The 24906-nt window shown below is 47.9% G+C and overlaps 1 protein-coding gene across 3 annotated transcripts in view; it reads left to right on the top strand.

Moving 5' to 3' along the window:
- The first annotated feature begins 1036 nt into the window (after nt 1-1036).
- The window catches only part of LIFR (LIF receptor subunit alpha), a 68718-nt gene continuing 44848 nt past the window's right edge, over nt 1037-24906 (top strand). The window contains exons 1-4 of one of the 3 annotated variants that reach the window (XM_053914434.2): nt 1568-1879; nt 22270-22448; nt 22545-22704; nt 24538-24652. In XM_053914434.2, coding sequence (XP_053770409.1) covers nt 22566-22704; nt 24538-24652 — 254 coding nt within the window. In that variant the 5' untranslated portion in view covers nt 1568-1879; nt 22270-22448; nt 22545-22565. Of the gene's footprint in view, nt 1056-1567; nt 1880-22269; nt 22449-22544; nt 22705-24537; nt 24653-24906 lie in introns of those variants that run through there. The other 2 variants (XM_053914436.2, XM_053914427.2) reach the window with 2 other exon arrangements.

The following is a 24906-nucleotide window of genomic DNA, read 5'->3' as shown; positions in this document are numbered from 1 at the left end:
TTTTAGTTAATTTAGCAGTTCGACTGTGATGACTCTATTTTATTTCTTCATTCTATTCCGCAGAAGCATTTTTTTATTTTACGAAATGTATTGGGGTGGCATTAGTAAATAAAATTATATAGGTTTCAGTGTAGAATTCTGTAATACATCCTCCGTATATTGCATGGTGTTTTCACCATCCAAAGTCAAATTTCCTGTCACCATATATTTGACCCCTTTTACCCTCTACTGCCTCCTCGCCACCCTCCTTTCCCTCTGGCAACAAACAAACAAGGTGAACAAATAAAAACTCATAGATACAGGTAACAGAAGCATTTAGTTTTGGTGTTCAAAATGTGCAACTGGATAGAGCTGGTCATCAGGGCACTGGCCGGGACCCTGTGTTACCGTGAAACGTGTTCGTCCAGGGATCGGACTTTGCAATCAACGTACTGGCAGGTGTTTTTGTTGCCCATTTTAGTTACGTTATCAACAGGGAAAAGTTATTTCAGAAAAGAAGCTTCATTTTGCCAATTTAGAAATTGCTTTGGAATTTCATCCAAAGGTCTCTGAAAAAACACATTGGCCTTGGTGCTGGTGCATCAAATAAATTGCAAATGAACCAAACAAGCTGGCCTCTTATTGAAGGTGTGGTTGCAGAGCCCCGTGACTCTGCGTGCCAGGGACTTCATCCGGCACATTTCTGAACTTTGCAAAATTAATTGTGCTGAAGAGAACATCATCAAACGCGTCCGGCATACAGAGTAAACATCTTCAAACCATGATTCTGCGCCATCAAACGCTCTCCAGCTAATTTCATTTGGTGCATTACTCTGGAAGAAAATCCAGGCCAAGTGAAACTGCGGAAATGGGAACAATGCAGGGAGGAAAAATCTCACCCCATTAAGGGAACGGTTTCTTCTCTGTACAAATAAGCCCACCACGCCTTGGAGGCAAGACTAGATGGCTCCAGGATATTCTTAGAACGCCCCGCGGGCCCTGTCGCGCTGAGGGAGCCTTGCACCGGGGAGGAAGGTGGCCTGAGGGGCAGAGCCCCGGCCCTAGGATCATTTTGGGTATATGCAATAGACCCTCTCCCCGCCCACTCCGAGGCGCAGAAGCTGCTTTTCGTGTGTATTTACAGAGGAAGCTAAAACAAGGCCCCACGTTTTCCTCTGTGCTATGCACTGTTTGCAAAGCGCATTAACAGCGTGTGGGCAGGCGTTCTTCCCGCGGGGCCTCCTCGCGCTAGGCCGGCCTTGCGTGAGGATTTGCACCGGCTCGCCGCTCCGCTCTCTCTGGCTCTCGCATGACCTTCCGAGATTGGCCTCGGGATTGGCCTCGCCGCGGAAGCACCATTCTTGGCGCTTGGGCCTCGGGCGCGCGACCGCTCTCCTCCGACTCTCAGAGGAGGCCTAGAGGGCGAGCGCCGGACGGGCGCTGCTGGGCCTAGCGGTCGGGAGCGGGGTCGGCAGCGGGAACGCGCGGGCAGCTTCCGGCGGGGGCGCGCGGGGCGCAGGCGGCGGGGCGGGGCGGGGGGCGGGGCCGGGGCCGCAGCGCCCCCAGCCGAGTGGCGTGCAGGCACCGCCCCCGCGCGCCGCAGTCCGGGCTGGAGCGTCTTCTCCGCGGCCGTGGCCGTGGCCGTGACCGTTGCCTCCGCGCGGCTCTGGCGGCGGCAGCGGCTCGCGGGGCTTGCAAAGGGCAGCGGGCAGCCCCTGGCCCGTGGCCGCCTCCAGCAGTCAGCGCTGGGTCAGGGGGGCGAGGAGACGGCGGCGGGTAGTGCCCGGCCCTCCTCGCCTCCAGCCCCGGGCGACTGCGGAGTCCGGGCAGTCCCCGGGCGGCGGCCGAGGCATCGGAGCGGCCGGCGGGGGATGGCGAGATAGCGGCGCGAGAGCGGCCCGTGAGTGCCCGGGGCGGGTGGGCGCGGCGCGGGCAGTGGGAGCCGTGGAGCCTAGAGCCGGGTCCCGTGGGCGCGTCGCCGCGAGCGCCTGGCGGCCGGGGCAGGGTTGGGGGCAGCGCTCCAGCCGGCTCTGGTCTCAGGTCTCCGAGAGCATCCGAAATGAGTGACCTGGGTGGGGGGAGGGGGAAGCGCTCGGAGTCGCGCCGCTCTGTGCGCGCCCTTGGGCCACTCTCAGGTTCCGGAGGGCGCCGGCTCCGCGGCTGCGAACTTCTGCCCCTGCGTGAGGGCATTAAGTTCTGAAACCAGAGGCTACCGCGGGGGATGGGAAGGAGATTTAATTTTTATTTTGTCTGTATTTTTATATGCTCATATCCCAAGGCGCTATATTGATTAAATCCAAAGTTAAAGTGTTAGCAATTACAGTTAGGCTTCATGACAAATGCCACTTCTGATGTGTTGTCTAACAGGACAGGCTGGAATCATGAGTTCTCGCCGACAGAAAACTGCATGTCAGGGTTGTGGATTTACATCTAGGCTTGAATAACGCGATTCTTTCTGTTCCTCATCTTTTGCTAGCAAAAATATATGAAGTCTGTTATTTACAGTGGGGTGTCTTTGTGTTTCTTTTTATATGTGTGTGTTTAATCCAGTCAACTATTGATACAACATGAGTGGCATTTGTGTGGAAATTATTTTTTTGCATTTCTTTTCATGTGTTTTCTTAAGATTACATTCAACAGAAAAGTTTGCTTAAAGCTTTCCTTCCTATTTGTTCATTTTCATTTTCGGATTTACTTTTAAACAATTGCTTGAAGTGAAATTAATGTGACTTGATAGTATCAGTCAGTCAGGGATAGGGAAATGATCCCTAACCTACATTTAAAGCAATCTCCCCTCCCCCACAAATGACAACGCTTTAAAAGCGCTTGTTTAGTGCAAATGATTCTTGCCCCTCCCCTTAACTGATTATTTTGCTGCAGATCTGAAATCATATTTCACTGATATCAGAGGGTTTCTTGTCTGTCTAAGCCTGGCAGAGGAAAGGAGACCTAAAGTATAGGGTGTTTTTATTGTAAAAACAGGAGACCGTCCCCTCACTTGTTTCTTACTTGGACTTTCTATATTTGGAACCTGTGTTGCTTTGTAGGCTTCACTAGGTAGGTACACACTCAATTGAAATATGAGGTACGTTTTTTAGGTGAACTGCGCAGCTGTTTCTGTCCCAAGAAGTGAATGGAGGCTTATTTGCTTTGTAATAGGGTTAGATCACAGCAAGCACGCCTCTCTTCTGGGAATTAAGGATCAGGAATGGTGCAGTTGAAGAGAACAAACTTCTGTGGTTTTCGAATGCTTTTGCTTTTTGATGGCCATCCCTGAATAATACGTTGGCAATAATAGGAAATATTCCAATATTTTAAATTATCCTACTAATTTGTGGGACAGGCACACTGTGGAAGATTCAGTAGCTACAGAGAGGTGTGGAATGGAAATATACCTCTCCCCGATGCCCCACTGCACCCTGATCTCCTCAGTAACCAGGATTACTAGCTCCTTGCTTGTGTCTTTCCAGATGTAGCATATGTTAGTATAAACATTTAATATGGGTTCTTTTATTTGTCTTTCCACAAATAAGGACACATTGTATACTCTGTTCTTCACCAGCTCCAGCCCTCCCCTTGGAGTACCAAATCTTGGCAGTCTCTCTATCAGTACCTAAGAGAGCTGTCTCATTCCCTAACAGCTGCTGAGCACTCCATTAAGGAGAAACCATAATTGATTTAACCTCTTCTTTATTGAGATAGGTGTAGGTTGTTTGTAATATTTTGCTATAAAATTGTAAAACATTAGTTTTTGAGGTTTTTAAGTGGATTTCAATTATTGCCAAATGCCCACAGAAGTAATTTACTTCTTTGCGGCACATTCCAGGAAATAAATGCCTCTTCACTCCAATGAACACCTTTTGTTTTTAGGGAGTTTCCAAGGGATCCATAAAGGTCACTGGTGTCTTTATGATGGAGTGGTGAGGGCCAGGAGCTAAAGTCATATTCCTTGATTAACACCTTAGTTCTGTGTTTTAACACAAGGAATAAAAGGAGAGACATAAATTTTTAAGAATATTCTGTAAGAAAAATTCTTAAGAGTTTAAATATTTTTGAACATGGAGAAAAGACATACCTTTGATTAAATTGAACCTGACAGCAGTTTGTTTTATGAAACTTGTTTGCCACCAGGCACTAAAACCCCTCCCTTCTGCACATTTTCACCAATATCTCAAATTTTAATGTTGCTCTAATGGGGTTACAGATTGTACAGTTTGGGAGGAGGTTACTAATAAGTCTTAAAGGGGCATATACTTTTAGAAAATATTTGGCTTTTTCATTTTAAGTTAAAAATTGAATTCTCAGAGTGCTTTCAGAACAGAATAAATTGTAGAAGTAGTGCTAATGCTAGAAATGGAGCCTAATGCATCATAAAATTTGAGTATTAGCCGGTGTTGTGCGTCATATTTCCATCATGTTTATTTTTTGAGAATGTTTCTAAGACTAGTGCAAGCAATAATGACCTTTTTGTTTTAATTGATCAAACAAATGTTTTAGCACTTAAGGTGTTTGCTTTTTCCTTATTATTTGGTACCTGTCATCATGATACAAAACTGCTAATATTGTTTATGTTTGCTCTTCCTAAATGAGTATTTATTGAGCATTTGTTATACTGTTTCAGGCAACTTTATAGGGACTAAGAATGTAGCAGGGCACAACCGACCGACTGGCCCCAGTACAATGAGTTCACATCTTAGTGGCGAGACAGAAAGCAGAGGAGCAATAAAGGAGATAATATCAAATAGTGATAACTACTGGACCAGTAATAAAATAGGGGGCGGTGCTGCTGGTTTAGACTGAGTGCCCCTAGAAAACTCTCTGAGATGGAGAGGTTTGGGCAGAGAGTTGAAGGACAGAAAAGAAGCCTGTGTTTTTGGAGATCTGGAGGGAGAGCGGCTCAGGCTGAGGAAACAGCAAGCGCAAAGGCCCTGGGGTGGAGCTGAGCCTCAGGTGCCCGGAACAGAGGCTGCCCACATGGCTGGAGTTTATGATGAAGGGGACGAGTGGCAGGCAGGACAGAGCAGGCAGCAGGCGCTGGGATCATGCCCTGTACACTTGCATATGTCAAAGAATGTTTACAGAAGTAGAAAGGAGACCTTGGATGGTGGAGATTCTCCACCTGCTGTTAGCTCCAGAAGGTTCGGTTCCCCAGCACCAGAAACAGCCTTGGTCACAATGGGCTGGGAATATTTGCTGAATTAATAAATAATCAAAGAGTTAAAAAAATAGTTTTGCTCGATTTGGGCCAGAATGCGTAGATTCAGAAGTTCTTCATCTGAGCTTTCCACCTGGGCTCCGGCCCTTGATCCATCACGCTGTTGCCACAGCCTCTCAAGTTGCTGCTGTAAGTCCCTTGCATTTGATTTTTATTCTCTGAAGTTAAAGTATGAAGCCTTACAGCCGTACCTAATTTTCCAAGACATTATAGTGCTTTCTAAGTCAGAACTTCACCTTGATTTCAGTGGATTAGCCATTTGCTTAAGTGTAAAATCTTCAAAGATCCTGCCCCCCTGGCCCCCCCCCCGCCCCGGTTTGTACTGAATGTTTCATTCTTCTGGGCTGATGACAGGTTGATGAGCACATATATGTTCTCTGCGCAGGTACTGTTCTCCTCACGGAAGGAATGTGTGCATGCTCTATTTCAGGGAGTATCAGGAACTGTGGTATTTCCTCTTCCCACTTCTCATCTGTCATTCTAAATATATGTTCCTTTATGTTAATTGAAAGCTCGGGAAATGAGTTTTGTGCCAAGCAATTGTTGTAGACGTCTAATAAGAATCTGCTCTCCTCGACTTGACTGTGACTTTTGGGCTCCTGTTCAACATCAGGATCTTGTTGGGGATCCTGCAGAATGAGGGGTTTTGATTTTTTGATTTCCTCTTCTACTTGGTTGATACCAGGACCCTGTACATTGTTTCCTTGTGAGACGATTTTACCCTCCATCCCTCTCTCACAAGCTCTGTGCCAACACTGAGTCAAGGGTGGATTCTCTGACAATTCTCTGACAAAAGAGTCAAGACACCTTTTCAGGCAAGACACCTTTGTCACTGTCATTGAAGCGGAGTCCCTTCAGGCAGAGAGCAGGCGTGGGAAGCATCTGTGGCACAGGGAGCTGGCTGTGGTAAATGTGGGGACTTGGGCGTTTGAGGTAAGGCGCGCTCACCGCCTCCTTTGCATTTCCTTCGCGAACTGTAGAGATGAGGACTTGCACCTTCGCCTTACATTGTCTGAAGTCACAACACACCTTCTCACCAGCCATCGCTGCTGTCGCTCATGGGAGCCGAGGTTGTCTTTTATGGTTTTATGTTGCAAGTTGAGGGGGACATTTCTGGTGGGCAGATTTTTCATGTACTTTTGCACAAGGTGATATACTCTTGGCTCTTACCTGTTCGTAGAGCATGTACAAAAGAAGCCTTGGAATTGTTTTCTGTGCCTGTAGGTGAGAAGGCGAGTGTTACCTACATTATTAAGTAGCAGTATCCTGAAAGACCACAAGGAGGCGATATTAGTTCCTGAAAGTCTTCGTGTGGCTTTTCCCCAGAGGGGGCAGTGGGTACTGAGGCCCCTTGCTCTGCCTTCCTCAGGCTGCGGAAAAAAGCAGACTCCTCCCAGGAGACCCTGGGCCCGGAGCACCGTTGAAGTGGTGGTGGCAGGAGAACCTGGTGGAAAGGAACGAGTGGCGGCAGAAGTACTGATTCCCAGTTCTAATATTAGAAATGCTAATGGAGCAGTGAGTTGTAAACATTCCGTAGACAGAATCATGTGTCTGTTGAGTTCGAGGTGGGGGGAGCTGCAGAGAAGTAAAAAATCACCACCAGGACTTCAGTGCTGCAGCCCCCGAGGGTGCCAGCATGCCACCTTCAAGCTGGGGTGCCTGTCGTTCTCACCCGCCAGCCTGGAGACCCACTGCCATACCCGTGAGGTCCTGTTTTACGTTTCATACTGTAGTATTTATCGTGCAGGACAAAAGCGAAGGAGGCAAGGGCAGTTGAGAAATCTTTTCTAAGAAACAGTTAAAATCGGGAGCATAAATCTTCATTTGATTAGAACCTTATCCCATGTCTCGTCCTCCATGACACCTGGATCATCAGCGTTTTACTGTAGATGTAAAAATTAACTTTTTTTGAAAGCCTGGTTCCGATTTCATGGAAGAACAATATAGAGCTTGAAATGCAAAGCTGTTATGAGTAGTAGGAACTTAAACATGCAGTCAGAACCAGAGGACATATAGAATTTGAGAACCAGTGGAGACCTCAGGTCATCCGGTCCAGGTCCTAAGTTTACTGATAAGGAAGCTGAGACCCACAGGCGTTTGCGTTCAGGCAGTTGTCGAGTAAATGAGTAAATGAAGAGGCGGACAGACTTCAAGAACTTCGGATTGCACGCTAACTATAAGGGAGTGTTTATAAAATTTGAAGGAATATATTTTCATGAGTTTCTTGTTAAAAAATAGAGCGTGTTGCTACTAAAGCCCAAACTGTTATGCCTAATACTAGACAGAAGGGCCTACTAAGAGTCGATGTTTTATTTACAAGTTGGGAATCTTTCAGAGCCTGGTGTCACTGGACACCAGGCATTCCTTTAATTCTGTCCTGTGAGATATGATGCCTTTACAGTTTCGTATTTTGTATTTGAAAATATATATACTTTAAAATCCAGTACTTGTTATCAAATTGTTTATTGTTTTACTAATAGTTTCACTGTTTTTTTAAAGTTAGGGCCATATAGGGATTTGATTGTTTAAATACAAATCTAGCCAACCAGGCAGTTTTGAAAATTGTCACTTCCAAATGCTGCTGGTGGGTGTTTCAATTGTTACAACTTTCCAGGAGGGCAACTGTGTATTACTCATCGAAAGCCTCAAGAATGTGCTGCGTCCCTTAGTCAGGCATTTCCACCACTAGGAATTTAGGGGAAAAAATGAAGCACGTGTACAGAGACCGGGCCAGGGGACTGGTCCTCGCCTACACAGGGCACACAGACACGGTGTTCCTGTAACTCCCCTTGACCTCCACACGCCCCCCGGCACCCTGATCCTTAACTTGGTGGAAGTCTGCTTTGTGGAGTGCATGTCTCAAAATCAGGAGGGGTGTGTCCTCTGAGAGTTTGGGGAAAACCCATCCCCAGAACCTGGTGACCTCCACAGAAAGCACGTGCAGAAAACCACCCCTGATTTACAAAAGCGATTTCTCTGGCTCCGTTGTTTATGATATTATGACCATTATAAACTAGGAACAACGGAAGTGCTCCGTGACGGGGAGACTGACTGCACAAACCTTGGCACATGCAGGTCATGGAAAGCCCTTTCTGTATTAACCGTGAGGTAGGGGCGCATTAACTGATGTGGGCAGATACTCAGAATTTCTAAACCGAAAAAGCAGATTACAAAACAGTATGTGTAAGTGGATCTAAGGTCTTCGGTTTTGGAGGGGGAGTGTGAGAGAGAGAGCTGGTGTGTGTGTGTGTGTGTGTGTGTATGAGAGAGAGAGAGAATGAGAATGAGCCAGGAAGATTATATACCAAATGTCAGATGAGATTATCTTTGTGTGTTGAAAATACAGATGACTATTATTCTTTTAAGTTTCCTCATTTCCAACCTAGAAAGCATGTTATATCCTAAAGGGAATGAGATCAGACCCTGTTTCCCATTTACAGGTTGTGTGACCTTGGGCATGTTCTGTGTCTGTTTCCTTACCTGGACAATGGGAGCAGTGACGTCCAGCTCACGGTGCCCACGCGTGGAGGCGGATACGGGTCTGATGTGATGATCGAGGCCCATAGTCTACAGGGTGGGCAAGAGTAGGTTTACGGTTGTGAACAGAACAGTTTATTCTTGTACTAATTATTTATTCGTAGTATTATTTTCATACAAATGACTGCAAACCTACTTTTGTCCCACCCTCTATTCCTGTTAATACAGGATTTCTAAGCAGAATAACTTTGTTTTATAACTTAACATCAAACTGTCGTGAAAAGCATTTCAGGACATTCTGACAAAATATTCCATTGCTTCTGGTCACTGGGAAATACTTTGTTGACTTTTTATTTACTTTAAAACAAATACCTTTTGTTGCCAAGAAATTTTATTTTGAGTTGAAGGCATTTTGTTTTTTCTTCTACTGTTGACTTCAATAATCCTCTACGATAAGTCCTTGAAGGTCAGGGTTGGATCTTCTTTTAGAGAGGTGTTAGAATGCAGCGCGATTCATTCGTCAGCAACTAGTAAGGGCCTTTGTGTGTGGTTGTTTTGCCAGGCAGTGGGTGGGCGTCAGGCACATAGCAGTGCCTGGGAAGGACATGCCCTACCCCTTGAATGACAGGGGAAGTGACCAGTGCCGTTCAGGGCCAGGGGCACACACAAAATAAATATGTTGTTACCACTGACCATCAGGGAGGCCTCCTTTCCTCCCCTGCCATTTTAAGAGAAACCTTGTTGTCATGTTACTTACTTTTCAGCGAACACAAACACTCCTCCTGCTTATTCCACAAATTACAAGAGGAGCAGACTAGGTTATTTCTCCTTGACATTCACCGATGATTTAGTGGTGACTTAAATTATACATGTGTGTGACTATCCTGGGCTAATAGTCTTCAAATTGCTGCTATATATCTTCTGTGAGGGACTTGCCTTTTTGAGATTATCTTTTATAAAACTCCTGAGGTGGGTTCCTACTAATAAATTTAGGATGAATGGAAATCACAGGTATTCTGTTGGGAAATCCCAGCGTGTAATCTTACTGAGGATGAGAGCAGTAAGGCATTCAGTTTAAAGTATTGTTTCTGACAGTATCTGACATTAACTTCATAATCTGTCCCTTATGCAGGGACAGTTTTTCTTGAGTTGGCAACACTCGTAAATATTTTGATACGAAGTAGACCCTCAGTAGTCACGAAAGATGTCTTGGAACGTCCATGGCAGACACAGGCCTTGGGTTTCATTTCCCTCCCGTACCGCCTAATAGAAGGAGACGGTCTCACGAGTCATCTTTTCTTGCTCCTGCATAGTGTGTGGTGAGTTACGTCATGTCACGGGCTGGGGCCACCAGCAAAGTCAACGTTTTGTTCTTTGTATTTGTCACCGTTTTTCCTGTCCCCACCGTTGCTTTTTGTGGCCCACTACTCCCCCTGTCCCCACTGGAACCAGCAGTTAGCTTGCTTGCTTGCTTTTTTTTTTTGGTTGGAAGGTCAGTTTTCATGAAGAAATATTCTTTTTTATCCCCCTTTATGAGAGGTACTGAGTATGTCGTGGCAAAGAGAGTGACCGAACTGTGTTGACATGCAGACATCAGGCTGTTGGCTGGACAGACAGTCAAGCCAACTTGCCCTTTCTCTAACTCCAGCTTCAGTAAAATTACAGACACCTCTGTTTTGGAACTTTCCAGCTCACTTACCAATAGGCAAAGCTGTAATCGCCAGACTCACGCATTCCATGGCTCTGTTGCTGGGAGCAGAAGCTCTAATGCAGGCACCGTGGGGGTCTGGTGCGGTGCTGAGCCATCCCGTCCTTAGGCTTGCCACAGAGACCACCGCAGCTGTTTCACTCGCTCCTTAATTCCACTGAAGGACAGACAGCGGTGATATGTGATGGTGATGGCAGCTGAAATTCCTCTCAGTTTGGGGGCCCAGGAAGGAAAGACGGTGGGAAGGAGCGATGTCAGCTGAGCTTTGAAGGACGAGTTGGTGTGTGTTAGACGGACGAGGGAGAGTGGAGTGACAAGGGCATTCGGGGGAGAGAGGCCAGTGTATGCAGGGAGATGGGGTATGACAGCCTGGCGTGTCTGGTGGGACTCCGCACAAGGCCAGTGGGCAGTAGTGGGACTGGGAAGTTGTGCCCGACTTTCAAGAGACAGTGGGAGCCTCATTTCTGCTAGGCCAGGGACAGCCATGGAAACTTTCAGGAGCGAGAGACCGACATTCCGGAAAGGTGACTCTAGGCTGTGCCGGAGAGGACCTGGGGGTCCAGAGGCAGTGAGGAGCGGTAGAGGAGGTCCTGGGAAGAGCCCCCAGCCAGCCTCAGCCAGGCTGGCCCGGAGGCTTGTCTGTGTTTTCTCAATAACTGCGGGGCAGCGACACTTGCACACAGGCTGTGGTGCTGACTTCAAGCTCCTCCCTCCCCTAAAGCTGCTGATTGAACTTACTGAAGAAGTGCCGGTGTGCTTAAAGCTCTCAAACACAGACCGGAGATGCCTTCCCATTAAGTGGCTGAATGTGCAAGGTGCCCCCAGTGCGGGTGGTTTGAGCGAAGGGTAGCGCCCTGGCCGGTGTGGCTCAATTGGTTGGACCGTCGTCCTTAACTGAAAGGCTGGGGGTTCAGTTCCTGGACGTGGCACATGCCGAAGTTGCGGGTTCAATCCGGGGTCCAGGACCGTATGGGAGGCAACTGATCAGTGAGTGCTTCTGTCTCTGTCTCTCTCCCCTCCTCTCTCCTTTCTGTCTCTTAAAGCAATGAAAAAGTGTCCTTGGTTGAAGACTAAACAAAACAAGGAAAAAGGAAAAGGGAGCAGGTGAAGGCTGGAGTGTCGGAGAGCAGAGCTAGAGCTGCTGGTCAGAGGGTACGAACTTGCAGTTGGAGGAACGAGCTCCGGGGGTCTACGGGACAGCGTAGCGACTAGTGAATAACACTGTCTGACGTACTTGAAACTTGCTAGGAGAGGAGATCTGAAGCTTTTCCACCACAAGCAGAAAAGAAGGTAACTGTGAAGTGACGGCTGTGTTAATTAACTTGATTGTGGTAATCATTTCACAGTGTACATGTATATCAAAACACCATACTGTAACTTTGAACACATACAGTTTTATTTGTCAGTTATACCCCAGTGAAGCTGGGGGGAAGGTAGGTTGCACCTGTGGAGGGATGGAGTAAGAATACTTAGAGTAAGATCTTTATTGAAGTGAGAATTTATAATGATTTGGACAGAAATAAAGACAATGATAGCTCCTGTTTCATATTAATACGTTCATGTTGCGTTATCTGCATAGGAGTTTTTCAGACTAAACACAGATCCTCTACTTTTACTACGACTGCAGGACGGGATTTTAGATGTGCTTTACGGTGAGCCGAGGAGACAACACCATCTTTTCTTTCTTTTTCTGTTTGTCCCCACCCAAGGACATTGTTTCACAGCTTTGGAGAGAGGGGAAGGGAGAGAGAGAAACATCAGTGCAGGAGTCGTGGACTGGTTACCTCCCACGTATGCTTGGACCGGGATGGCGCACTCCCAGACCAGGGATCGAACCCACAGCCTTCCGGCTACAGGACGATGCTCCAACCAACTGAGCCACACCAGCCAGGGCATGCCCTCTTTTTCTTTTTCTTTTCTTATCTTTTCTTTCTTTCTTTCTTTTTTTTTTAAGAATTGTATTTATTTATTTATTTTAGAGAGGGGAAGGGAGAGAAACATCAATGTGTGGTTGCCTCTTGTATGCTCCCCACTGGGGGCCTGGCCCACAACCCAGGCATGTGCCCTGATTGGGAATCAAACCAGCAACCCTTTGAATTGCAGGCTTGTGCCCATTCCACTGAGCCACGCCAGCCAGGGCCTCTTTTTCTCATTTTGGCAGTTACGTTACATTATTGGCGCATTTCACTGACCAGTCTTTTGTCTCCTTCACCCTGTGTGTGTTCATTTTCTGCATGTTACTGCTATCATCATCATCATCTGATTTTTGGATGCTGAAATTATCAATGCTAAATTAATCTTATTGGATTCATTTGTTGGATTAATTCATCAGAATCCTCATTATTACATCCAAGATAGTTGCCATTTTGCCCATTTTTTAATCTACAGATTCGATTAATGTGATTCCTGTGTCTTCACCCGGTTCATTAGTCACGGTGCCGGGAGCGCTCTCACTTCTGTCCGTGACCTCTTCCAGGTGGACAGCGTCCATCATTTCGTGTCCTTTGAGTCAGGGTGATCACGTGGTGAAAGAAACCCTTCTCTCTTTTTTTTCTTAAGATTTCATTTATTTATTTTTTAGAAAGAGGGAAAGGGGGAGAGAAAGAGAGGGAGAGAAACATCCATGTGGGAGATTGATTGGTTGCCTTTCACACGACCCCATCCAGGGACCCGGCCTGCCGCCCAGGCGTGTGCTGTGACTGGGAATCGAACCTTCGGCCCTTCGGCTTGCCAGATGATGCCCAACCAACTGAGTCACACCAGTCAGGGCACAACCTGTGTTTCTCCATCTTGCTCATAAATATTTTTCAGGCATTAGATCAGACCTTGTTCAGACCCAGACACCTCCTGGCTGTTTTCGACCCTTGCTTTCCCCATTCAGTGGCTGGTTGAGTAAGGCGGGGAGGTGGGGCTGAGGCACGCTTCTGCAGGGTCCCCTTCCCACTGCAGTCCGTAACGTCTCCAGGGTCAGCAGCAGGCTCTCACATCACTGCCCTGTGGAATCTGCTTTCTTGACAGATGTCCCTTTCCTAAATCATTTTGCCAAATGCCAATTATTCAAGATCTGTCTGCCACTCTTAATGTAGAAGGTTCAAGAAAATGTAAGGTCATGTTTCAGGGTTTGTTTTTTTTTTTTTTTTAAAGAAGCATTTGTATTCTAAAGTTTGGGATTAAACAGTACCTTAAAGAAAAAGAGAAAATAAAGCTATTCAAATTCTTTTGGAGAAGAGAGCTTCAGATTGAGACCCCAAAGAATGTCAAGAAAGGATTCAGGCACATTTTGGTAAAAAAAAAAAAATCCATGCACTGAAATAAAAGTCTTCAAACAGTTTATATTTTAAGGTTGTTTCAACAGCAAGACCAGAATTTTTCAATGCCAATACATTTTGAAACAGGTTGTTAACTGGCGCCCTGAGAACTGTGTTTGGCCTGCATATATGTTTTGTTTGGCCTGTATAAGGTTTCTGAAAAAAAATTGGAATTAGTTGCCAGCATTTAAAAATAAGGCGATTTTACATTTTAAACAACCACCACCCTGCATTGCTGGCCCTTTTGGAAAACCCTGAAGGTCTGTGCCTCCAGTGGACTTCTGTTGCTTCAGGGGGTGACCCAGCAGCAAGAGCTAACTGCCCACCAGCCCTCCGGTCCTCTGAGTTTCCCGGGACCAGCCTCCTCAGTGGGTCAGTTGACTCGGGGGGGGGGGGGGCCTCCCCATGCATGTGCGTTTGCACCTGCTGCGTTAAGAGCGAGGCAGTGAAGGGCATACTGAGAGCTGGAAGGAGAGCAGTGAGGTGCCGGCTGGTTGTTGGTGTGTCCCTTGAACTGCCTGCCAGCCCCGTGTCGTGACGTGGTACGTGGAAGTGCGGGGCGAAGCAGGTGCTGTTCCCCCGAGAATGGGCGTCAGCGTGTGATCAGCTTTCCTGATGGCACTGTCCCTCTCTTTCTCCGCTGAGATGACAGATAGCAGGTCACCTCCAAAAATGATACAGCTGTAACATTTTTCTGACATTTGAAGCAGGGAACTAGGCCCTGGGTCAGAGTTGTGTAATGGTCGAGCTCTTAGAGGATTTGTCCCTGGAGACATTTGTCCCAGTCCACATACTTGCCACTTAGTCATTGGTGCAATAGGGACTGGAGCCTGGAACTTCCAGCTGGTCCAGTGTCCGTGTTTTCCGGTTTAGTGCCATGGTCTCAGGATGCAATTTGTAGTCAAACCTGGGTTCAAATCCAAGCTCTGCCCCTGATTTGCTGAGTGACTTCAAGCAAGTGTCAAAAACCTCTCTGTGCCTCATTTTCCTTGTTACAATTAGGGGGGAATAATGACACTGACTTTGTTTTGTAATGGGATTAAATTCAATATTGGGTTTAAAGAGTGTAAAACAGTGTCTGCTCATCATAAACATAAACAGTGCATGATATCTGAAAAATAATATTTATGAACTGTATGTTATCGCGGTTGACTTAGCTAAAACTAGTGTGTCAACTACATAAAACTCTTACATAATTAGTATTTTCCCCTCTTAGAATGTAGAAGGAGCTTAAGGTTAGTTTTGCTTCACATGTTAAAAAAAAGTCTCTAGCAATTTGACTTGATAATGTCTTTTTATTCATAAGTTTTTCAGTAGCAAGCCAGTGCACTCAGAAGCATGCCATTCAGCTTTCTCTCCAGAATGTAAAGGAAAAATTGGGTGTTGTCAAAGTATTTTAAGTCCTCCCCAAAGACTCCACGGGGGGATCTGTTCAGTTCACTAATTACATGCTGACTTGACGGTCCGGCACATGTAAAGCCCCCTCAGATGCAAGGTGAGTCTCTGCTCTTAGGGGGGCTGTAACCAATGGGGAAAGTTAGGCGTGGTGGCGGGACAGGAAAGCATGACCTCTGGAGTTCCTGCTGTGCTGTGATAAATGTCCAAGTGGAAGTTAAGGAGGTGCAGCAAGAACCTGGAGAGAGCACTGGGACCTGGAGGTGACGGCCTGGGAGAGAGCCAAGAGCAGAGATGCCCCTGGGTCGGAGGGTAGAATGGGATCAGGTTGTGGAGTCCAAGTTTGAGTTGGAGTGTGTCCCCTACAGTCTGAGCACTTGGTGGGAGCGTGTCCCACCGACAGTCTGAGCCCCTGAGGGGAGAGCCTCCAGGCGTTTGGCCTGGAGCTGGAACGGATGAGGAGGGCTAGAGCCAGAGATGCGATTTAAGGTCAGGTGAGTCACTGTGGAAGACAGGCCGTCCAGGCCTTGCTGGATGGGGGCCATGAGTCAAATGAAGGCGTGGTTGAGAGATTACCTGTGCAGATGCGGACAAGGGCCTGAGCAGAGCACTGGACGCGGAGGTGGAGGCCAGGGGAAGAGCCAAGGCCTGTGTTGGTGGTAAAGCAGGTGAGTAGGTAGAAGGGTTGAGGAGGGAGAGGAATCGCGTTACTCCTCTTTGGGGACAGGTGCCATGAAGGGGCCAGCAGCCAGTGTGGAAGGGAAAGTGAGCTTAATTTTGCACATGTGGAGTTTTTGAGGAATCTCTGAAATGTGTAAGTGGATATGTCGTATCAAACATTTTGTCATTCCCGAAGGACCTCATTGGGATGACCTTGGGTAAAAAGGCAGGACACTGTCCAGTAGGTGGTTAATCTGCAACTGGGAGGGGCCGGTGCAAGAAGTGCCGATTCGGAAGTCATCAGTTATGCGCGGTGGTGAGTAGGCAGCGCTGTCAGTGAGGGAATGTGGGGTGACGAAGCCGTGGGCTAGGGAGTCCCACCAAGGAAGCTGACAAGGAGTGGTATCCTGATGGCTTCTCCGGTCAGTGGGGGAAGGCCTGGGTAATTTCGAGAATGATGTCAGGATGAGTGGTAACTGTTTGGGGGGGAGAGGAGGGATGAGTCCCTGACCCATGCTATTCACCAAAATTAATTTCATAAAGATTAAAGGTTAAAATATCAGAGCCTTAAGTGTACTTGAAGACAATATAGGTGACAATTTATATAATCTTGAAATGAGAGAAATTTTGGTCAGAAACCATAAAGGACAAAATTGAGAAATTGACTTAATGAAGGTCAGATGTAAACCTCAGTGGGAAATACATTTGCAGTGTGTGTTACAGAGTTAATATGAGCCTAGGGTGTTTCTTTCTTACCAAGCAGTGAGGGAAAGATTAATTCCTAATTAGAAAAAGCGGAGAAAAGGCAGAATAAGCAGTTTATAAACACAGCGTCGCAGACTACCAACAAACACACGGAAGGTATTTTGCCTGCACAGTCGAGGACGAGCTGCAGGCCTTATATTGGAAAGGATTAACATTTAAAAAAAAAGATGTCCCTTGGTCTTGGAGAGAGTGTGGGGAAGCAGACACCGGAAATGGTGCTGTTCCTGGTTCTTTTTGAAGGTTAGCTTTTGTCACGCTTTTGGCATTTAAAAAATCTTCGGTTAATTTTGAACGAGAAGCAATGTTCTTTAGGTGGTTTCTTTACAGTAACAATAGTGTTTCACCCTTGTGACAGGTGGGGACAAACAGGTCCACATTTCTGACGGGCTTTTATGAACATTTGTGGGGACTGTTGCATCTGATAACTCTTAGAGCCTGGCAGAGGTGACAGATAGTACACATGTCACTCTTCAGTGTGGGAAAGCTTCCCGCAGACCCTGAGGGACTGAGGGACAGGAGGGACTGCAGTGTGGGGCAGTCGGGAGGGGAGCTGCAGCGGTTGTCCCCTTTGCAGTGTGTACGTGTGTGTGTGCACTCGCGGTGGAGGGGACAGCTGGTGGCCACGGGAAGGGCTTCGTCTGCCGGGCTGACCGGGAGCCTGTGGCGCGGAGCAGCAGGAGCCTTGGGAGGACTGTAAGCCCAGGAGTGCTGCGCTCACTTCTGTTTCGATGCACGACGCTGGTCGTGGGCAGGCTCTCGAATTGCCAGGGAAGTCCTCACTGGAGGGAAGATGACGAAACTGACCGAAGGGTCCTGAGAAACAAGAAGTTTGTGTGGCAGGGCATGAACAACTCCCGGGAAATGCAGAAAAGTGTGAAAACGACAAGAAGGCTCTGTTTGAATTGCAGACCGAGAAACAACCGCGGTTCTTTCGGGGAAACAGAGTACTGCAGCATCCCCAAGGCGTATTCTTGTCACAGGGCGAGAGTTCAGTGTCGGTTTTCCAGCCTCCTCCCGAGAGCAGCACGCACACTGAAGTTGGTCAAGGGGACCATAAGAGGTTGAGCTATCCTCCTGCTTGGACTCCAGGCCCCTCAGGGCCCAGCGCCCCCAGTGTTTCGTTCATGTTTGCGTGCCCCCCACCCCCGCCCCAGGTCAAAAGAAATAGCCAACAGTTCCTTCTATGAAGTAGTCAGATCCAAACACCTTAGTAAGTATTTATGATCTGGCACATTAGTAGCAGTTAAAAACATAATGCATATCAACTTAAGGGAAACAGCCACGCGTGTGAACCCTTTGGGGACTTCATAGCTCCCCAGACTTTGGAAGCTGGACGCTGCCACCCTCATTTCCATTTCTACGCTGAGTTTTGGGTGGTACTTGTGTTTGTCACAGCGACCAACAAATACCCTTCCCTGCCCTTCACAAAGATGTAACCTCATTGGAAGGCCGGCAGCCCCCAGCTCCGAAACGGAGCTGTCCTGAGCTCAAGGTTCTGACAGTGTGGAGCACACACCACTTTCTTTGCTTTGAAAATTTGAAATCATAATGTAAATACTCAGTTTGTTTGCTGCTTTGCCCTGGGGCTCCTCAGTGCAGGGTTTGGGAACCACAGCCCTGACTTGGGCTCCCCTGTTCACAGTACTGGGGTTAGTGCGAAGCCTAACAATCAGAGCATAGAGCGCGGACAGAAATTTGTTTGTATCTTGCTATTTCATCTACCCACCAGCCAGTTTTCCGTGTCTGCTCAGTGCCAGGCACAGTGCTTGGACATGGTGGTGGGTGGGGGCAGGCAGGGGCTAACAGTGACCTCTTCCCAAGGAGTTACAAGCTGCCGGAGGAACGACAAAATCGGGAAGTGATGCCTTTGGGCAGGGCCAGCAAACAATGTGGGGTTCAGGCAGGCTTTGTGGAAGCTACTCAGGCCTAGCACTGTCTGGGAAAGCAGCCCTGGGCAGTGCTTAACAGTGGGCATGACTCCGGTGTAGTAAAGTGTTCACAGAAGCATGGGTGGGTGGAATTTGTCTCCTGGGTCCTAGTTTGTGCAGCCCTGCGCTAGGGGTGTGGTTGAAGCCCTGTCGGGGCTGAGGGAGCCTCTGCAGGGAATCCTGGAAGGGTCCCCAAAGGTGGTGATGAGCTCTTGCACCTCCTGCCTGGAGGTGCCCAGGTGGACTGAGGAGGGTGGAAGAAAGCAGTAGGGAGGGAATTGCAATCAGAAGGAAAATATGTGCCATGTGGAGTCACGAGAGAATGCGGCAGCTTGGACAACAGTATCCGTTTTAATGTGACCTGGAATAAGATTGGGGGGTGCCCACGAGGCTTCTGCCCTGGGCCAAAACTCCAGCTTCATGGATCGTTTTCCTCATAGCTTTGTTTTCTGCCTCATTTGGGGGGGAGGGTGAAGCACATGTTCTAGTCGCTTCCAGAGAATGGGTGCATGGCCAGTTGCTGCCACCTTCAAAGACTCAGCTTGCTGCTCGCGTAGCTCGTTACCTGCCCTGCCCTCTAGGCACTGGCGCGGGCACGGGCCTTCTGCCCATGCAGCAAGGGACAGCTCTCCTCCCTTTGAAAATTAGCTCCTGAAATTCTGCAACGGATGTGGTCTCCGAGAATGAGACGTCGGTGGGGCAAAGCGAACTCTGGCAATGCTGTGAAGCGGAGACAGGCTTCACCGTGTGTGTCTGTTTTTCTGGAGATACCTGGGGGGCTCTGTTCATACACTGTTTTGGTCTCCACTAAGCCCAGTTGAAAGTTTTGCAGGGAGAGAAACCAGATCTATACAAGCATGGTGTTGTGTTACCTAAATGACTTGCTCAAAATTTTCTCCGTAAATGTCCAGACCAAGAAAGTCTTCTTTATCATCCTGAGTGTTTTCAGCTAAGCAGGCGGCGACTCTGCCTTTGATTCTTCTCTACCTGCTGCTCACTGACCTCCTCAGAAGTGTCCCTGATTAGTGGCTCTTGCTGGCACGGACCTCTGCCTGCGGCCTGCCAGCAGCAGTGGGCATGCAGCTCACCGTTGGGAAGCTTCTCTGGGGCGTCACCGCTGCGCTGCTGGAGGCTGGAGCCAGAGGATTAAGTGAGTGGCCCTCAGCCCCACCCTGATCAGTACCGGAGCCAGGAGGATAGTGTGAGTCCGCAGCACCTGGCCCAGAGCCGGCCTCAGCCGCCTGCCCTGCCACTTTGGGGGACACACTTCTCCTTTCTGAACGACTGTCAACTTATAGCAAGGGAAGGGCTGTCTCACTTCAGGATAATGGCTAGCCAGCCAGTGAATATGGTTTGCGATTATTTTCACCTCCTTCATTCAGTTAATTCCTTCACATGCTATGGAATTCTATAACATTAGCAACTGGCACTTTAGACATCCCATGAGTATATTTCCATTGTGATAAGTGCTCCCGATGAGCCTGGAGTTGACTGGAAAGCTGCTCGTCCAGAAAATAATCGAGCTCGGTGGAAATGTGCGCGTGGCCCTGTGTGTGTTTCGGTCACAGTCACTTCAGCTGCTGGGGACGCGTGGCCTCGGTTCCTGACAGCACTCAGCGGAGCCGAGGCCAGGCCTGCCCTTGCCTTTCTCTGTGGGGGACGTTTTTTCAGCTCTCTTACTAGGCTCCGGTTATTGAGATGTGGGATTTCCTTTCTTCTGCCGAGTCCCTGTTTCTCATTTCCCCTGTGACATTTTCTGTTTTTGTCTTTTGTCTTATTCTGAAATATTGCTCAACGGTTTTGTCTGTCTTTGAAAAAAATTGACTGTCTAGCAGTACATTTAACTTGTAGGAGCTAATTTTATCTCTGATTCTTCCTTTTTCCTTCTGTTTTTGTGGTTGTGCTGTTTGCTGTGAGAATGCTGTTTAGAGGTGGTTGGTTGTCCGCTCGTTGTGTTTTTCCTTTTAGTCTCCCTGTTTCCCACATTTTCCCTGTTTCCTCTGGGGGTAATTTTTACTTTCCTTTTGGTTGCCCAGCTCATACTGAATTTCTCTTAGTGCCAGAGGTGTCGCACCTTCAGGGGTGGACAGGAGTCGGTTTGTAGTTGAGTTTGCGGAACAACTCACAACTACTCTTGCATTGTTTCTATTCATTGATTGTTGTAGTGTTTCTTTGTATCATTTGTCTTTTTTTGTAAACTGCATTTGCCCACCACTGCATGTTTTGTGATGCTGGGTTGTCTGTTCCAACACAAACATGAGCCGACGTTGGGTCTGACCAGGAGTGGTCAGCACGTGGAAGGCTGTGTCGGCGGGCAGGCTTCATTCAGTGAGAGCGGGCGGAGCAGCTACTCTGTGGCACCCCCCAGTGCCAGGTGTGCACGGTGGCCCCCAGCACCTGGGACTGTGTCATCTGCTCCTCCACTGTTCTTCGTGTGTGTAGGGAGGATTCTGCCTTGGTGGGGCTGGGAGTGGGAGCATAGCCAAGCTGACTTCTGTAAATGGACCTTTGAACCCTTCAGTTCCAGCCCACAAGTCACTGCCGCCTCCTTCGTGCACCCCGAAGGGGTTAAATGGCACTCGCCCCACCATCACTGCTCTTCCACCAAATCTGTCGGCTGTCCTTGCTCTTTATGGGACCTCCCTGCACCCCCCACCATGTGCAGAACACACTCACACTTCTGTGTGTTTGGTGCTCTTCCAAGTGCTCCACATGTATTTACTCCTTTAATCTCCACAACCAACCTACGTACGTCCCCACTGCACAGACGAGAAAGCCAAGGCACAGAGAGGTCCAGGTCACACAGCAGGTGGCAGAGCTGGGGTTCAGACCCCACTGTCCTGCCTGCACTGTCGGCAAGACCCTCCCTCTCTGCAGCAGAGCCTGAGTCTCATCCCCTCGCACTGCGTCAGCTTTAGCACGGAGTCCTCGCCTCTGCTGTTCTCCCTGGGCTGCCGCTTCCCTGCCTCTGCCCTGGCCCCCACCACAGAGTCCGTCCTCCACGTAGCAGCCAGAGAAACCGTCCCAAAGTGCACAGCAGACCACGGATCGCCCTGATTAAAGCACTCCGGCGGCTTCTCGTCTCAACCCTGTTACACTCCGCCCCCTCCCCTTGGCCCCGAGGCCCCCTGTGGGCTGACCAGCCCACATTGTCCTTGTCTTAGGGTCTTAGCACTCGCTGCTGCTCTGTTCCCTCATCTTGTCATGGTCCTCTCCTTGTCAGTCAGATCTCAGCCCAGCATTCACGCACAGACACACGCACACACACAGGCACGCGCACAGAGACTTCCGGTTTTTAAGCACATGTCAGGGTCTCAAATTTCTTACTTGTTTGGGGCTGTGCCTCTCCGAACTTCAGTCTAAGGCCGTTGAGGGCAGGGACTACGTCTGGTTGAGTGTTGTGCCCCCAGTGCCTAGAGGGGGACCTGGCACTTGATAGGTGGCCACAGCCCCTCCCTGCCACCCAGCAGGACAGTCACTGCCTCTGCAGGCGTCCAGGGTCCAGCAGAAATGCACGAAAGCGCCTGTCTGCCGGCGTCCCTTTCCCAGCACAGTTGCCTAACGTTGAACTTCAGTCGTCTGTGTCATTATCGATATTTTTGCCACATCTGCAAACCCCCTGTACTACCCCATTTTTCTTGCTCTTTAAACTATTTAAATTTATATGAAATAGAAACTTTATAGCACAGTGTCAGTGGAAAACTGATATTTGTCATAAACAAGTGGCTGTCAAAGTTAATATATACTAATTAATTTAAAGTGTAGTTACGCGCATCACTTAAAGTTGTCTGCCAAAACTTCAGTTTCATGCACTGCTTTTCTATATTCTGCTAGCATTAGCGTGGAGAGTGGATAAACATGTTCAGCCATAATCTTGAACTTGAAGCCTGTCATTTGAAAACGGGCCCCATAATGGACCCCTGAAGCACCCTGGGTCTGAGTGCGGATGTCTCCTAAAGCCAAGTCAGCGTAAGCCTGGCATCTCGGAAGTTACTCGTGCACAGGACGCGTCCGTAGGTGTCCCTACCCCCTGTCAGCCTTGGCGTGCACAGCACAGACGTGTGTCCCCAGGGGCTGGAACAGCATTTGAAATTCCTCTCCTCATCTAGGACGGACCACGCCGTACGGTGATGGACATGGCCTCCTGTTTCAGACGGCCGTCCCAGGTGGTGGCCAGTGAGAGAATGAGGATGGCTTCAAATTTCCGGTGGTTCTTATCAACACTTACTCTTCTCTACTTAATGAGTCAAGTAAACAGCCAGAGGAAGGGTAAGTGCACCGGACGCGGTGAAGGACCGGACTGCGGTGCTGTCCTGGGTCTTCATGGACGCCTTCGGGGCTGGGGTGGTTGAAACCCACTTCTTTGCAAGCTTTTTTCGGTGTACTTTTGGTTTCTTTTTAAAGTGGCTCTTAAAGATAGATCTGCATTCTTTTCCCCTTAAAAAAAACTAAGGTATAATTTGCATACACTAAAATCCACCCTTGTAGTATAAAGTTCTGTGAATTTTGACAGACGCCTGCGATGTGCAGCCGCCAGCACAGCGCAGGTACAGAACAGCCGCACCCCTCCCACAGGTGCCCGCCCCCTCCAGCCCGCACTGAGCTGTTCCATCTTTGCAGAGCCTTTCAGAATGCCCTGGAGCCTAAATCAGATCTCTCTCTCTAATGTTGTTCATTTTCATCTTACTTAACTATGTTAAGAATGTTTGTGTAGATGTTACCTAGCTTATTTCTGTAAAACATCACCCGTCTGCCCCTGGGTTTAGTTTTTACATCATTTCCATAATTAAACACATCTTCTCTTCCCCCCAAGATCACCATTAAATAACTTTATTATAATTACCGGTAACTTCTAATCTGAGTGCTTCTAATGTTTTTGTTTTACACAAATAGCTTTATCATTTATTGCTATAGCGTATACAGTGCCAACTCTGGGAAAATTAGAGAAAAAGACTGTTTTAGAGACATTTGTATAGAACTGCGATTTTCCACCAGTGTGCCGCAAGAATTTTTAAAACATGCAATTCCTGACTAGTCAGGGGCACTGACCTCTTTTCCCTTAGAATGTCAAATTTAAAAAAAATGACACCAGCCAACACAACAATAGCGGTCAGTGTGGATGAATCAAAGTTACACCTACTTTTTTGTCAGATTGGCAGAAAACATAATGTATTTTTGGTGTGTGTGCTGCGGAAACTGAGTAATTAGTTTATGTGAGCCGTGAGATGAAGAAGGTTGGAAGTCACTGAGCTAGTCTGAGATGGAACACATCTTTCACACATGAATTGCTTTTCCCTCCTTCCCTGTTTCTCTTCACCCCCCCTCCCCTCCTCCCGTAGCCGCCTCCTTTCTCTCTTCCCCCCTCCCCCCAAGAATGGCAGTTCTTCACTGTATAGTGTGTATGTGTTCTGTGACGTAATGTCATTTTATAGACGTGAGTAAGCGCTGTTAGATCGTAATCATCTAAATTATTTGTTACTTTTCAGTTGTTCGGGCCCACATGAAATATATACTTTTCAGATACTTGTGTGAGCTCATTACTGTATAAATGTAACCTGCTTCGTAAAAGTCTAAAGGTTGGTTACGGGGTTTCACGTAGGCGATAGTCTGGGAGTGTCGGGAGCTGTGTCTGTGGGCGTGGGAAGGACGTCGTTTTTACCCAGAGCTATGCTACTTGCTCGTTTTTGTGTGTGTTTGGTTTTTTCTCTCTCTCTCTCTTTTTTTTACAAATGAGGCTCTTGGAGATGAAAATTCTCCCGGGCCCTCACTTGGTCCCATCACTGAATCAACACAGGTGCTCCCTCTATTTATCTTAGTTGCCTGGAAGTGGAATTTTTGATAGAAGCCTAGCCCCTAAGTGGTTTAGCGGTTGGCCCACTTTATCAAGTTACTGTCGAGCTTTTTTAAGCCACAGCTACAAAAAGAAACATAAAACCAGTCACCTCCTGTGACTGTAGGTCCCTCTCAGCCTCACAAAGAACACGGCCCCTCTGCAGCCACCTATGCTTGTACTTGAGATTGAAAACAGTTTAACTTGCTGACTTCTTACAGTGCAGTTAAGTTATTAAGCGCAGGGTGTGTGTGTGGCTTCTCCTGCTCCAGGGGCTCCTCGTGACTTGAAGTGCACAACTAAGGATCTGCGAGTGTGGGACTGTTCTTGGAAAGCGCCCTCCGGAGCGGGCCACGGTGCTCTTTATGAAGTTTGCATTGAAAACAGGTAATGGAGACACTTCGATTGATCTACAGCTATCACCTGAAAATGTTCTCGCTCTTTAATTTCAGAGCATAAAAATTTTGTTCTGTAAATTTTTAAATGAGCTCCGTTTTCCTAAAAGTTCTGCATCTTTCATCAATCAAGTTGGTAATGAACCTTTCTCCTGGGCAAAACATTGATTCTTTATTATGTGAGTAAGGAGTAGGTGACTCACCTCCACAGTGCCGTGGGTTCTGATGTGTCTACCCGTATCAGTT

This window comes from Desmodus rotundus, chromosome 1, assembly GCF_022682495.2.
Source record: "Desmodus rotundus isolate HL8 chromosome 1, HLdesRot8A.1, whole genome shotgun sequence".
NCBI lineage: Eukaryota > Metazoa > Chordata > Mammalia > Chiroptera > Phyllostomidae > Desmodus > Desmodus rotundus.
This window is presented reverse-complemented; position numbering and strand designations above follow the sequence as displayed.